The sequence below is a fragment of the Gossypium arboreum genome, chromosome 9, assembly GCF_025698485.1.
Source record: "Gossypium arboreum isolate Shixiya-1 chromosome 9, ASM2569848v2, whole genome shotgun sequence".
NCBI lineage: Eukaryota > Viridiplantae > Streptophyta > Magnoliopsida > Malvales > Malvaceae > Gossypium > Gossypium arboreum.
Window position 1 is genome coordinate 52,602,818 of NC_069078.1, and position 16,247 is coordinate 52,619,064.

The 16,247-nt window shown below is 33.1% G+C and overlaps 1 protein-coding gene across 6 annotated transcripts; it reads right to left on the minus strand.

Moving 5' to 3' along the window:
• Positions 1-1,325: 1,325 nt before the first annotated feature.
• Positions 1,326-13,953, minus strand: LOC108457203 (CLIP-associated protein-like). Of its 6 annotated transcripts, none has more exons than XM_017756120.2 (22): positions 13,260-13,953; positions 12,263-12,412; positions 12,081-12,143; positions 11,336-11,404; positions 10,778-10,943; positions 10,081-10,242; positions 9,365-9,462; positions 8,387-8,461; positions 8,162-8,230; positions 7,984-8,069; positions 7,792-7,909; positions 7,115-7,213; positions 6,690-7,030; positions 6,433-6,545; positions 4,830-6,343; positions 4,559-4,654; positions 4,086-4,190; positions 3,679-3,753; positions 3,519-3,587; positions 3,370-3,438; positions 2,502-2,603; positions 1,326-1,672 (listed from the first exon to the last, which is right to left on the minus strand). In XM_017756120.2, exons 1-22 carry the CDS (start codon positions 13,593-13,595, stop codon positions 1,502-1,504), a joined length of 4,146 nt encoding a protein of 1,381 aa, XP_017611609.1. In that variant the 5' UTR covers positions 13,596-13,953; the 3' UTR covers positions 1,326-1,501. The 6 variants fall into 6 exon arrangements, with proteins under 6 accessions (XP_017611609.1, XP_017611608.1, XP_052874876.1 ...); XM_017756119.2 differs by having other exon boundaries at positions 6,433-6,540; positions 6,670-7,030; XM_053018916.1 differs by having other exon boundaries at positions 6,433-6,540; positions 6,670-7,030; positions 12,263-12,387; positions 13,260-13,386.
• Positions 13,954-16,247: the final 2,294 nt, after the last annotated feature.

A 16,247-nucleotide genomic window follows, 5' to 3' on the forward strand; every position in this document is an offset into this window, starting at 1 on the left:
CTTTGAAAGGATCTCTAACTTTTGATACCACTTTGTTAGAGAGAATTCTAGAGATTGCAAAGGGAAAAGGCACTCAAGATGGAATGAAATCTTTTTTTTTTCTCACATCATTTTGTCTTAGACTTTTACATTTTCTACATCACTTACAACCCTTTATATAGTTGTTACAAGTGACTATTAATTTTCTATACATGCATCAAGTAATTAATGTGTACCAAGTACATACATGCATCTTAGATAAGTACACTCATGGATGTTATTTAAATAACTACTAGATTTCCTAGATTCATCCATTCTAAACACATACATTGAATGACATCACATTACTCAACAATATCTCTACCATATTGATTTATATTTTGTGTATATTAATTTTATATTTAACGGTTAAGAGTTTTTTTTTACATAAAATAAATAGTTAAATTCATTTCCTTTACTACAATCTTGGCATGCATTATTTATACAAATATGATATGAAATATGACAGTTAATTGTTAAAATATCAATCATAAAAAATTACAAAAGTATATAAAATGCAAAATGTGATTTCATGTTAATTTTACACTATTGATATATATTATCCATTTTGAAGAAATGAAATTATTCAACTCAATTAGATTGGCAAAGACATGTAAATTTGTTGAAATTCTATTGCATCCACAACTAAAATTCCAACCCTACAAACTTGAGATTAGATTTGGTAACTTGCGTATGTATATCACGATTTAATATTTTATCATGCTTAAAGTATTTTATATTTATAGCTGATAATGCATCTTATGTAATATTTAAGATTAGAGGTTAGTAAAATTCGATTCATTTTAGAAAATAAAAAAAATTAAATTTCAAGTTAGTCGAATAGAGTTATTTGAGTCAACTCGAATAAATAATTCAAGTTTTAAGTTCGAGTTAAGTTGAACTTTACGATTTGAATAACAGATTAGTGTAAATGCCTCTTTGGTTCCTGCCAATTTTAAAAATGAATAAATTGAGTTCTCAACAAAAATTACAAAAGAAATTCAAAATAATTTTAAAAATTCAAAAATATCTTTTAAAAAATATCTTCAATTCAAAATAATTTATAAAAATTTCAAAATTATAATTTTTTAAAAATTTCTAAAGAGTCATAAAGAATTTTAATTTTTAATTTTTTAAAAATATCTTTCTTTTATTATGTACCCTAAAATATTTTCAATTGATTCAACAAAATGCTCACTCCTATTTGAGATAGATATGTATTTAAATACTTTTATGTTTTAATTATTTTTCTTACCGTCTTTGCCTCATGTCAGAAATTACCAAGTCTAATCCGAACAGTAACCTAATTCAAGCCAAAGAACACTTTCTTGCATTTCAAGACAAAAGGTCAACTACAACAAAGCCTTGAAATTCACCCTTTATATTCCATACTCAAAATCACAAGAACACCAAAGACAAATATATGAAAAAGGAAAATTAGTTAAATAAAGAATTACATAAAAGAACCCTTAAATCCACAGATTCAGACCGCCGGCAAATTAATAGCTTCAACACAAGTTCCAGTTCTGGCTTGAGAAATTCTGTTGGCATAAAGAGTCACCAGACGCAACTGGGTCCCATTAAGATCCTGCAAGTATGGCCGGAACGCCTTCCCGAGCATGACGTAAATATCGACCAAGCAGAAAACAACAGTCTGTAACCAGCACGGCCAAACAGATAATGGAAAATAGTGAGCATGAATGATTGATCAATTAAGACAAGCGAGGGAGAAACCTAACAAGCAGTGATCAGGTATTGGTTTTTTCTACCGGTTATTCAGACAAATCAATGTTGGTAATAAGGCACTGGGATCCATAGCCAAATGCAGACTTCGTGCATTATTTTCCATCTTACTCGGACTATGGTGTTTTCCAGATACGCAGTGGTGTATGTTCAGTTTTTTGTTATTTTCTAGTTTTTCTATGTTTGAAGGGTTCTTGGGAAGTCACATCATTGTATCCATATCCAAATATGCATTGGACACAGGTACTTCAAGTAAAATGAAGTTGAAATAACATAAATTAAATCTTAATACGTAACCTAGCATCTTAGGTATCAAGCTTGAACGAAAAATAAAATACCATCAAACTTTCCTATGTAAATCCATAAGATCAGTTCTAAAAATGCCACAAATGGATTATAACAAGATGTACTTGAAGTCTGAAGAAAGTTATGGAAAGGTGAAATAATCTAATTCGTGATTGGTGGCTAATATACAATTCTTACGTGGTTCAGTGATCTAAGTACAAATCTAACTCCTTAAGCTGTATCCAAAACAAAGAACATATCTGCAGCACATGCCCTACGTATCTAAGTTCAAAGGCCACTCTCATTTTTCTCGAATTACCCATGTCCCTCACATTTTCAAACATGGGGACATAAACCAGTATCTGACAAACACAGTTTCGAGTAATATAATTTAGTGCTATCTGGAATCATAAGATATCTGCAGCACATGTACTGAAAAGTACAAAAATTATTACCTTGCGAACTTCAGCGCTTTGATTGCTGAATGCGCAAAAAAGAACTGGTAAAAATGAAGGTAGCTGAGCCAGAAGTTCCTCTTGAGAAAGTCGACGGACAAGCTTGCAAAGGCAGAAAAGATGAGTCTATTATGTGATAATGAAATAAGGGTAACAAACTGTCGGTGCTTTAATATAATGTTATGTGTCAAGTGAAAAAATTATCAGCTGGAGGTAAAGAAACTAAATTTGAATGTAAGGTTACAACTACATGAAAATGCTTATTTATTTTTAAAATTTCATTTTATGCCATTCTTATTTGGATGAAGTGCTTATAGTCTGCAACCATTGTTGAACCTCCTACTACTCTGTTCTAGGCTAGCAGAAAACTGAAAACTGATTCAAACAGTAGTGTTCTCTTCGGTTTGCTTTTGGTTAGGTTGTTAAATTCAGTTAGTTCAAATTTCAGTTCAGAAGTTAAATAACCTAATTGTTAAAATTGAACCAAATTCTATTCTTTATGTTTAAATAGTTTATATTTTTTATAGTACTAAAAAATATTTTATTTCAAAATTAGAGGAGAAACTTTAAGGTATTATATAAAAATAAAAATTAAATTTTTTTTTTAAACTGATGAACCAAACAAATCTAATCAGGTGGAATTCAATTTTGGCCATTTTGGTTACCTATTGCAATTGGTTCTTAAAAAACCATAACACTGCACATTAGCTGCAATTTTTTTCTTAAAACAAAGCGAACCAGATCATATTCTTCCCCAAACGAACAAGCTCCAATGTTTTTTTAAATCTTTAGTTTCAATAAATCATTTTTTTGTCATTAACTTCATCATGTCAGGACATCATAAGGATAATAATCAGCTATTCAATACCTTTGTTAATGTCTTGATGCAAAAAATAAGAGTTTTCTCATCTTCATGGATTAAAAGGGCTACAATAACCTGCAACTCCGAAAATGAGACAAAAGTAGGATAAAAATTCACAATTAGAGCAAAATTTCATGAAAGTCGTGTAATCATACACTTAGACATTTGAAAGGGTCATATTCTGATAAAATCATTGATAAGCAGTTCTCTGCTTCAATTGAAACCTGAAACATAATCCGAATGTATTAGGTTCACGAGAAGAGGTAGCATTAGGCCATATAGCCTGTATTAAACAATTGATGAAAACAATGGCACCTTGGAAACTGCATCCTTAGCAATATGAAGTAACTTTTCAATTACAATTTCAATAGAATCTTCCATCGCATCTTTCTGGATTGACAGAACATAGATTAAGCACATTAGATAATAATAGAAACATAGGTCAAAATTATGTTATTCAGATTCTTCATTTTTCTTGAAGTCCTCATGTCTGACACCTATGTTTTTTGCATATCTGAACATGGGTATGAGATATGACGCTCCAAGAAACCTCCAAATACATGGAGAAAGCTTTAAAATTTTTTAAACAAACCCATGTTGGAATCATACACGCATCCAACACACATGCTCGAGTGCAACATAGGGTGAAAAGAAAATTTTCGAGAATAAAACTACTTAGAACTTCACTTGATGGATATAGTGTAAGTTTTAGTTCCACAAACCTGTTTGTTCACCATGTCAGCTACTAACTGCAGGGTCAATTCCTGGGTTGAAGAATCAGGAGCATCCAACACCTCAATGATAACTTTCAGAATCTGGTTGAAATGCTGCAAATAAATAATCGTCCACCAGCATCAGCATATTGCTGCTATCACTTGATAACAGTCGGCCATTACTGGTTAAGATACCATCCATCAAACTACAAGATCTGTCTCCCTCATGCATGCCATTACATCTATGGTAACTTTTAGCATAGGTTTGAAAACTGATTTTGGTCAATGCCTTGAAAAACCAAATTCTTCTTAAACATAAATGGCAATTAACATACTATTTATGTTTTCATGTCCAACTCCATGCACGTGTATATGTGTTGGACAACATCTTTGATAGTGGCGATCTTAAACATGGTAACTTATGTCCATATTGAATGTTTGTATCCTGGGAATGAGTATCATTAATTTCAATTAGATTATACCTTTGTCCATAACGAAAGGTTTGTATCCATGGAAGCTTCTATGAGCTGCTGAAGTGCTTGCTGTCTAACGGTTGCACTCTCCTTATTGTTAGAAATCTGAAATATGTGGAGAGTCGGAATACAGAAATGAGTTTATTCCTTTCTAGACAATAAAAGAAAAAGGGAAAACAAATTACTCAGATAAAATATGATTTTCACAGCGAGGGACAAGAAAAAAGGGGGGGGGGGGGGGGGGGGCTAACGAAGGGACCTTTTGACATTCATAGTTCACCTGGTGAAGAATTTGAGGAATGATGATACGCGATTTTAGAGAAGAGCAAGTCTTGGTATTGCTGGAATTCTCATTACTATTATTGACATCAACAAAAGTGTCAATACCAATAGTGGAATTGCTTATTCCAAAATGATTAGAGATTGTCATCGTATTCATGTCAAAACATGTCGAAGGCCAGTCGTCCATTGAATTCTCACAATCAACACCATCAGGATGGTCAGCACCAGTAGTAGTGCAAGTAAAAGCATTATTACAGCCGCCTTCGAGATTCTGAGGTAAATTTTTCTGAGCTTCACTTGATACTTTTTGAGCAATAGGTTCTAAAACTTGCATCGGTTCTTGCATGGAGAACAACTTCTTGCTGTTATCGATATCATTCGAACCTGAAGAATATCTTCCAAAATAGTAAGCCTTCTTCAATGCACCAGTATATTCACCATCAGGAGAAAGTCCGACATCAGATGGCTCGTGACTGTTTCTAGGACGGGGTCTTTCTCTCTTGTTCTGCAAGAAGTTCATAAGATCCATTTCAATTCGAGGAGTTTGCTGCCTAAGAATTCGCCTTAGAGAATTTTGCTCTTCAGCTGACATACACATGATGTAGTTTATAACACCAACGGAGTCATAGTGAGTATGTATAGATACAATGCAGGAGATGGCTGCTTCTTTTAGTTTTGTGTTTTTATCATAGATCAAAGGTATTAATTTAGCAATCCACAGCTTTAGGATGCCGCTATTAGCAGCACCGTCTGAATTCATAGCATTCTTCTTGAAAGAACTGATAGCGTATTCTATAACAGCCAGTTTTGCCTTCGGTGATCTCTGTTCATCTAATGCACGGAGCAAAGCTGGTAAAAGAGAATCTATGCCATAGGCTTTGCTTACAACTTCCAGATTCATTACAGAAAGCTGCCGAACTGATTCCTTCGGATCAATTAACCTTGAAAACACATGGTGTAAGATTCGATCCAAGTAACTTTCAAAAGGTTTTCTACATGCTGAAATTATATCTGCAAGGGCCGAGAGAGCGGCGTGTGCAACTTTATGGTGCGGATCATCCAAGTGTTGGAAAAACAACTTCATGACTTTCTCAAAATTCTGTGCAACTTCTTGGACTCCTTTTTGGTCCTGCTGCAGCAGACTTCGGACATAATTAAAAGCCGCAACTCTAGCAGACCAATTAGAATTTGGACTGAGACCCTCTGTCAGAGCCTCCTGGAGTGATGCTGGGCCATCCACATAGTTCGACATTTCACTAAGTAGTATCTGATTGTCATCTAGAAAACTTCTACTGTTTCCAGAAACTCGAGTTGAAATGTTCTTTCTTAAAAGCGGCCTCTGGAAGTTTGGAATAATATTACCTTGGAAGTCCCTAAAATTGGCATCTTTTGAAGAAGTATCTACATGCTGTTTGTCAATATGCTTATCTACGGATTTCCGGGCAAACCTATCATCAGAATGCTCTTCCATAAAACCACAAGCTTGCTTCCCCGATTTCGATGACAAACAAGCTAAAAAAGATTCAATGGTTAGATTAAAGCAGTGAGAAAAGAGTCTTCAAGCTTGGAATTGCATATAAAATGGACAAAAGAACTCCAACCTTTAACGGTCGATGCAGTTGAGTCAGTAAAAATAGCATTTGCAGTAACAGCTGAAGCAGCGACAATAGGGGGAAATGAGAGGCCACAAGCTGGAGGAGGGTCAACTCCTGCACTAGGAACCACAAAGAAAATTTTCATCCATGTCAAGGAACAAAGTAGCAAAGGAAGCACTTGCATGATGAATGTGACAGTTACTGAAAGCTCTCAATGGATTTTTCGAGCTACTTAGCATATACCTAAATCAAAGCTAGCTGACCTCTTCTTTTGATAACTGAGTTTTTCAGGTATAATTAAACCAGCAAGCGCATTTTCGATAGCCGGAGCCCGCTGTTTGTTTGTATTTGGCATGTTTTCAAAACTTCTTTCAGTACCATTTCGATGTGACTTTACTTCAGAGAGAAATGGACCAGCAGATAGAGGAATGCCTCCTGGTACAGCCCTATTCCGATCCACTGTGGTAACTGCTGAAGTTGCAGGTCCAGGTAAAGTTGTAGAAGTAGGTGCTTGAAAAGCCTTATGGGATTTACGGACATCCTTTACTCGAACTGAAGGAGAAGGATGGCGTCTATGTGTGGTCCCATCTTCATCGTTTATCATCTTTTTAATTTACAAAAAAACTATATAATTTACCCAATCAATCAAAACTGGAAATTCAAAAAGATGAAAAAAGAAAGCTTATACCCTTTGGACGACTGAATCAAAGGACAGAAATAGTTGCTGAGAACGCTCTGGCCAAGTTTTCTTGAACAGTCTGTAGCAACGACGAGCATTTGACCGTACCTTTCATTTCCCAGTATTATTGAATATAAGCCACATCATTGAGCATAATTTCTCCCTCTCTCTCTCTCTCTATATATATATATATATAATGCAGAACCAATAAATATATGGTACGAAGAGTGACAGTTAAAAAATTTCTCACTTAGTTCTAGCAGTGTAAATAACTCGTTATATCACAAAAACAACCAAACTCTTAGCCTAATCGTAAAAGTAAATTTATTTACATTACCATATCTTGATGTATCCTAACTGCAACAAACTGGTGCAATAATCCATGGTAACAGAAAAGTAGCTGGTTTTTAGTACCAGCATCAACCACCTTCCTTTATTCTTATCTTTCATTAACTTTTTTCTAAGTTATTCCTTATATTTTAAAGGTCCTTGGAGAATATCCCCATACCCATATTCAGAACTGAAAATAATATATCTAATAACCAAAAATTGAAACTGATAATCTAAGAGATATTGTAAAATTGTGATTAAAACTGAAATTAGAATACGCAATAACCAAAACGAGAGGTTGGTATACAAGAATGGGATATATAGCTTCGAAAAGAAAGTAATTACCAAAGCAATACCTCACTCATTGCATCAGCTATACAGCATTTTATAAGATCCTCGTAAAGATCTGCAGATTTCTGTATTTCTGGCGCATAGGCCCAGTACTCCAGCATCAGAAGAGAGTACTCACAGCATCTGTAATTGTCAATGAGAGTTGTGTGAGGAACCATACTTATCATGCGTATGTCATTAAGGACTGAATAAATTACCTAGCACGGAGTACTGCATTACGGTCATGTTTTGCATGGTTAACTATTTGAGGAAGTACACGGGAAACTTTGCAGTTACACAGCATCTATACAGTATAGGTATGCATCAATACAGGCATCGAGATAAAAATGGGAAAAAGAAGTTACAATAAGAGACTTTCATATTGTCTGCACATACTGTTTTGATGCAGGTGTCTGCGGATTCAGCTATTATAAGAACCGTAATCACAACCAGCTTGAAAAGGACCTAAGAAGGGTATCACATAATAATATTGAAACTCGAAACTCAAAAGCAACCATAAGGTTAAAAGAACAGAAATGTAAGCACTATATTGAGGATGTTAGGACAGGCTGAAGCTATTATATTTACTAGTGATTTTATTAGATGAAAAAAAATTCTTACCGGGATGAACATTTCCGAACAAGCTTCAAAATCCCCCAACAGCTCTTTTGACAAGAAACATAAGAGATGACAGGCCTGAGGGTAACAAAGAGTTAAGAACAGTTATTTTGAAAAATAAATAAGGTCTGTAATTTGCTCCAAGATGCATAATTCAGATTTTGTATTTTAGTTATCTTAAATCCCTATCTGCATAATATAAATATTCATTTTCACTTTACTATATCTATTCATATTTACAGATGTTATTTGGTTTGCTAAATGAATTTTCAATACTTATGCATGGAACAATTATGAATTAGTTAGTCTGAAACAGTAATGTATTTGGCTGTTTTAGAGATAACATTGTTTTTTATTGAAAACTGGTCATATATCTCAACCTATACCATAAGATTCTATTGATCATTTGTAGTAGTATCTCTTCTCCAATCCAGTTTAATTGATAGCCTTTTGTGCTCTGTAGGCTATGTTAATTGGACTTGGTGTGAGTGATGGCTACGGGTATGTGCCTAACATGAGTATGCTCAATTTTTTTTCTAAATTTTCCACGTATTTGGAGGGACAGATCCCTGATACCCATGTCCAGATATGGATCAGATCAGAAACAGTTACTTCAAGAAAATGAAGAGTCAAAAGAAATATAGCTGGGCTGTCAAGATATAGGTAAAGTATTTTCCATAAGGGGGAAGCAGCAGGGAAATATGAAATTAGAAGCTGACATTTGCAAAAGCAAATAAGCATCTCATCCTCCAAGATATCAATTCAACTAACTGAAAAATATAGGTAAAATACAATTTTAGAAGATAAATCTTGGACATGGAAATTGCTAATGGGTGATACAAAATATTGCTAAATGCAGAGAGGGTTTTTGGCGATGGCAGGATTATGATTTTCAACAGCAACCAGCAGAGGAAATCCTACCAATGAAAGCACAACTGCTAAATACTGAGTCATCATTCCTTGTACGATAGTTCAACTAACCTGCTTTACGATGCTAGACCTTCGGTCGGACAACTGTGTGCAAAGAGGTGCAACAAGTTGCTTCAAGAGAGCATGAAAACATGGATAACTGGTGGCACCTAATCGAAAAAAATCTAGACAATTAAATACTTAATATTCAACACAAGCCCCACACCATCAAAATAATAGAAGGCTTCTAGCATATGAGCACATTTTCAGTTTGCATAAATTTCAACGCATAAGAAAAACCAACTTCCTAGTTTTAGGTTCAAAGATGCACACACGCTGTCAAACACAAAACTGAAGAAGATTAATTTCAAAGTTATCATGTAGTCAAAAGCACGCATCTCAAAACTTAGCTCTTAGGCACTAAGCCTGGTGAAACATGAGCTGCAAATTATCATTAAGGATTTTTAATGTGCTTCCAGAGCAAATGTTTAGTATTACATATTTGGGATATTTTCGAATGAAAACAATATATTTGGTTATTAAGCAAATTATCTTGATTTTGAACTGGTAAACAAGCTTAAGTTCGTAACCAACTTCAGGATCTTAGTCCACAAACAAGCATGAATTCCACCATTGGGGAAATGTACGACTCAAGCACTACATCAACAATGTAGTAAATAAATGAGTTCAAAAGTTACAGATTCAAGGTTGAATAGATCATGTTCAAGTTCAAACCAGAGCTTGAGTAAATTAGAGAAAAGAGTAACAAAGTGATAAATAGCACAAACCTCCAATGACAAGAGCTTCAACTCGCTGCATAGCAGCTATTCGAACAGACCAATCATTTTCCGCTACAAGCATACACGCAATCTTCTCCATTTCTCTTATTAGCTCCTTTTCAGAGTTTAAAGTAACTGGAACTATGGGTTTGTCTGTAAAGTCAATCTCTCCTATATAACACATTATAAGCATATTAGTCTGTCAGGTCACTGTAAGCTAATTAATTTGACAGCAATACAACACGGACACTGCTTGAAACTAGGGTAAACAAGAATTATAGCAAAAGGAATTGCAAGGTAACCTAAACTAAGTAGCAACAACATTAATACTTCATGACTAAGTTTGAAAGTGGAACCATTAAATTAAATCAAAATGCAAAGAAAAATGAAATCCTAACCTATGTTACTTGGGCTCAGGTATGTTTCCGATACGAGATATTCAATTTTTCTCAAATTCTTCCATGTATTTAGAGGTTCCTTGGAAGGTCATATTCCCACAACCAAGTCTGAATATGTGTCAAACACGGTATATGGATCCTAACAACTTTATTTTTAGTGGCATAATCACATTATCTAGGAAAATTTTAGCCAACTTCCAAATGATATCATATGAAACATTATACATCCAAGAAAAAAATATTAGAAGAAGTTCAAATGCAGTGCATCATATTCTGGCATTGCATATGAACTCTATATGCATGCTGACCTCCAGAAACAGATATATCTTTAAAAGAATCCTTTGTCTTAGGATTGCTCTCTGCTTGGTTCCCCTTGGCTGAGTCAACTTGATCAGAAGAAGCAGATGACACGTGTCTATTGAAACTGAAAACCTTCGGTTCTATCTTCTGCAATCTGATATTAATATCTCCTAACTGCAGTTAAGAATTGCACTTTATGAGAAAGACAATCACAGTAAACCACCAAATAGTTAGCAGCACAAATCCAACAACCCCATATTGGTTTGAACCTATGATGTAACTATGACATGCATAAAGAGAAAAATAAACTATGTAAAATTCAACCAAATCCTTTAGAATAAAAAAGAATGGTGTTAATGATCCAGAAGCCATTATTAACTCTAGAAAAAGGCCCAACTGGAGATGAATGGCAAACTTAAAAATTATTACCATCACCATAATAGTGCTTAGAAGAAACCAAGAAACAGGCAAAGAAATAAAACATAACATTGAAAATTATTACCATCACCATGATAGTGCTTAGAAGAAACCAAGAAATAGCCAAAAGAAATAATGCATAACATTACCACTGATGAAGGAAGATTGTTTCGCTGGAGTTCAGCAAGAAATTCAGGCCCAAACTGCATGTACATTTCCTGAAAATAAACAATTAATTATTTATAGTAGCTTGCCTCTTGCTTTCCTTTTATGATCCTAGAGGATTAGGGAGCTCAAGTGTATTGTCTATCTACATCAAAGAAGAAGAAATAGACTGCAAAACGTATAAGGTGTTGTATGGATATGTGATTAGGAACTTTAGTAGCATAATGCAGAAAGTCCTCTTTCACCTTACTCATTCCCAGAACAATTAGCTGTCCAGCAAGCCATTCTCATATTTCTTATTTAAACATCAAAAAAAAAAAAAAAAACAAAAAGCAAAAAACAAAAAAGACAAAAAACAAAAGAGAGGCAAGAAGAGTTCAAATTAAGTTAATGACTTGATCTAGGCCAGAAACAACAGAGCCGCAGAGGTGATTGGAGACACCAAACCACACCTGTAGTAGAAAGGAAAATGGTTCTTGGAAAGAATCATAACACACACAACTATAGGTTTATTTATGAATGTATACGTATATAGGCACCCTCATGCACATACAACAGACAAAAGAAATGAGTATGGTCTTTTTATGTACAACTGCAGTTTCATAGAAAGAAGAAAAAAATATCTGAGTAATCCTGTATTAACGAGAGAAAGGCTTGTCTTTTGCATTTGTGATACATAAACTATTAGGCCAACTAAAGGGAACAGCCTTAACTCATAATGATAATTACCTCAATGCACAATGTAGCACCTTCTCTAATGCTCTGAATTGAGTCATTCAACATCTGTAAAATCTGGGAAAAAAATAGAGAAGAAAACACACACACACAATGAGCATAAAAAAGAAGTTATTTCCGAAAGGAATGATATTTGGGAGTTATTTATTCCTAACCACCAGTCCCTATGGACATACCGGAGGAAGAATAGCCTTCATGGACTCCATCGACGTAAAAACAGTGATAGCAGAAGTGACAGTCCTCATAAACTCTTCACGAACTCTCAGGCTGTTATGCGCCCAGGTTATCGGCCCAACTTTATCTACAATAATAGTTGGAGAAGAAACCTGCAGGATTAGTAATTAATTACAAGCAATTAGGTCCATCCATTGCAGAGTAAAATATATAGCTTGGAGTCAGACCCTACATAGAAATGGCTTGATATTTTATAAGAAAAAGCAAGGTTCTAGCAAATGCTGCTCAAGCGAAATTCAGCCCTTACCATACTGAAAAAGTTTTAACGCATAAAATTGAAAACAATTGGATTAGAACACGGTTAAGCCTATTATGCACAATTATGGAAACAGCAGAACAAATCGACCTACAGCAACTAGCAACTCGGCAAGATTTTTCTTTCTTTTATTGAAAAAAAAAAAAAAAGCCTCAACGAAAAACCATAAAGCCAAATGAAAATTTAGGAAAAGGGGATAAAATTATATTTGAAAAAATTAAAGACTTTTGAGTTCAATTTGAAAATATTAATTGATAAAGACAAAAATAAAGTTAAAATAAAATTGACCTAATCAAGTTTTAATCAACCATAGAAAAAAAAATCCAAAATTCAAAAGGAAAAATATAACAAAATCTTAGAAGCCTAGAAAATAACTGCTCTTAGAGGAATCATCAGAAGTATTAACTTATTAAAAGGAACTGCTCTTAGGCTAAATAAATTCACTTGAAAGAGATTAATTGATAAAGACTCGTATAATTATACATCAAACAGAGAAAAGCAAAAAATAACAATAATCCATAATCCAAAAGGAAAAAGGAAGAAGAATAGTGAAAACCTTGAAAGGCTAAAACAGAACTGCTCTTAGAGGAATAATTAGAAGCCCCAGAAAACTCCAAGGTATTGAAAAGCTAATTGCATTTCAAATCACAATGTATGACATAAAAGGAAGGTAAACAACAAACCTCCATGAAAGTCAACAACAGCCCTCTAGCTGCATCACGTAAAGGCTGCTTATTATCCCCTAAACACTCCACAATTGCAGGTAAAACCCCATCAAAATGCAGCTTCAAGTTGTCAGCTGAGAGCACGGCAGCAGATGCTAGACACTGGAGAGCTCCCAAAGAGGCGTTTAAGTTAGATGGGTCATTGAGAAGGTGAATACAAGTTGAAACAAGAGATTCAACGTCGGAAGAAGACAAGGGTCCAGTGGAAGACTGGAGAAGAGAATGAAGAAGCTCAGCCCCTGTTGCTCGGTCCTTTGGGTCCTTGGAACGTGCTAGTTCAAGGAGTTTCTCCATTGGGTTGAAGCTGAAAATGGAAGATCTATGATGGGAAGAAGTGGGAGTTAATGCAAGGCTAAACCAAAGGGGAAAAAGATAAATGGAGGCAGTGAGAGCATTGGAGCTTAGTGAGAAGTAAACCAGAAGCCTTCTTTATGAAAATGCAAGCTTTTTTTCAGCCTTTACAACGTGAGAACGAAGGAAAGAACATTGCTCAGTGGGTATACTTTTAAAAGATTTAAATTCTAAAAGAAGTATGCTAAAATCAAGATTATTTATCATAAAAAAATATTAAAAACCCAGAATTTTTCTCACTTTTTGTTTGAAATTTTTAGGAGAGCAATGGCAAACTTTAAAAGTTTCAACGGTTTTATCATCATTAACCATCCGGAAAGTGGAATCCAAAGTTGATTTGAGTGTTTTACCTTTTAAATTTTAATTATATAAAATGTCATTTTTTTATAAATGCACCAGTTAAAAAAAATTCAACTAGGAACAATACCTTTTATTTTTTATTATATTGTTAAATTGATATTTATAAATATTTATAAATTAATTTAGAATTATTAATTATAATTCTATTTAAAAATAAGTTGTAATAATTTTATTGACTTTAAAATAGGGTTACTCATTATCAATAAGTCAAAATAATTAATAAAATATTATTTTAAAAATTCTTAATTATTTTTATTTGTTATAAGTATTTTTATTTTCATATTTATTAATCAAATAAAATAAAATTATAATTTGAATAAAACCAAATTATATAAATAGAGATTGATTTTATCTTTTAATTATCAATTCATAAGTGCTAGAGTTATATATTAATTAAAATTTAAGTTTAGATCTATAAATAGCATCCATTAGTAACATTTAAGAAAGATATCTATAAAAATAAAGAAAATTTTTATCATTAATAAGTTAAATGTATCTCAAAAAGAATAGAACATTAAAGTAATGGTTCTTTGAAGAGGAAAAATTAAATTATATTCGAACATTAATGATATCGAAGGTCCGAAAATATATATAAGATCATTTTAATTGATGATAAGCTAATATAATATAATATTATTTTAAAAAAATTATAAGTTGTTTATTCCGTGCGAATCAAGTACTTTTTATACATTTTTTTACCTTATTACCATACATGAAATCATAAATGGGTGAGAAAATTTTACCATATAAAATTTCAATAATTATTTATTAATCATCATTATTAAATGTGTTTATTAATTTAATGTAAATATATTTCATATTTAATCAATTTAATGTAAATATCTTTTATATGTATCATAAATCATTATTATAATAAAAATATGTTGTTTTATCTTTATTTTAATTTAATATTATAATTTACATTCTAATATATTTCTAAATAGAATATTTCAAAATTTCTATATTATTTTCAACTTCTTTTATTTATAAAATATTATTTATTTTTAATTTATAAAAATATTTACCTGCAACACAGGTAGGTGAGAAAGAAATATATGGAAACATTGACTTGTAAGAAGAAATATATGGAAACATTGAGTTGTGAGATAGTTTTTGAATTATAATTTTTTAATTATTAGTTGATGGGTGCGAAACTACCAAATATAAATTTTACAACAAATATAACAATAAATTGAAATATAAAGTAGTAGGGTCGAATCTACAAGGTCTGGTTATCTAATTTCACCTTTTCTTGTGATTAGATTTGTTGTTGCGGCCACAGTCGTGCCCACGACTTGTGCGTAGTAGTGTTGAAAAAAATAAAAAAAATGGGGGGTTTAAATTGATTAAGATAATAAAATAAGGAAATATGAAGTGTAATAATTAAAATAAAAATAGATTCGAATATGCAAAAAAAATTAAGAAAATAAAATAAATGGGTAAATAAAATATTTTTAAGCTTAGTTTTAGCCTCAATGTACTCCAATCTTGAATCAATCCTTGAAATAGATTTTCCCTTACAAGCAATCAGTTGGTTATAGTGACCAAGAATGTCCCGATCACCAACTTTTTCTAATGTAGTCAATATCGGTACGACCTGCAAACTGACTTTTGCCAAATTTCTAACTGCAATACACATGTTCGTAATTTAAGATTTCAAAAGCCTTGCGATTTGAAAAGCCCAACTCGAATCAACGGCCTTAACCGCGTAGGTCGTTTAAATCCGATCTCTATCTTCCTTTACGGAATCCAACTGACTTTTCCCACCTAGACACGCTAATTTGTTCGCAGGAATTCGAACACAGCACGACTGATTCGTCTTCCCAACTTTACGCCAAAGAACTCCAACCCAACATACACTTTTTCAATTGAAGCTGAATCAACTATAAGGGGCAAATTTGTACTATCCCATATACCAGAGATATAGGAAATACTGTGTTGAGAGGTTTTTTTAGTGGGTTCGAATCTCACGATTGTTTTGTTGGAGTAATTTCTGGGCTAAAGCTAAAAGGGGTTTAGTTAATCATAAAAAAAAGTATGCTTTAAAAATATATTTATGGAATTGTGGGTGATGGAAAGGGAAGGGCCTTGAAAGGCAATTAAACCAAAAGATTGAGAGTAAAAAAAATAAAAATAGAACAACAATAGCAAGATGAATATGGCGCAGGAAAGGGGAGAAAAAAAATTATTAAATGCCAAGGTAAAAAAAGTGTGTTCAATTTGTTGTAACTACTA

Excerpts from the sequence above, each read along its gene's own strand:
- LOC108457203 (XM_017756119.2), bottom strand. The coding sequence starts at position 13,595 with ATGGAGAAACTCCTTGAACTAGCACGTTCCAAGGACCCAAAGGACCGA. Across the intron at positions 8,231-8,386 it reads GTTCGGAAATGTTCATCCCG|GTCCTTTTCAAGCTGGTTGT; the intron begins GTAAGAATTTTT and ends TACCCTTCTTAG. Across the intron at positions 3,439-3,518 it reads ACCCTTTCAAATGTCTAAGT|GTTATTGTAGCCCTTTTAAT; the intron begins GTATGATTACAC and ends TCGGAGTTGCAG.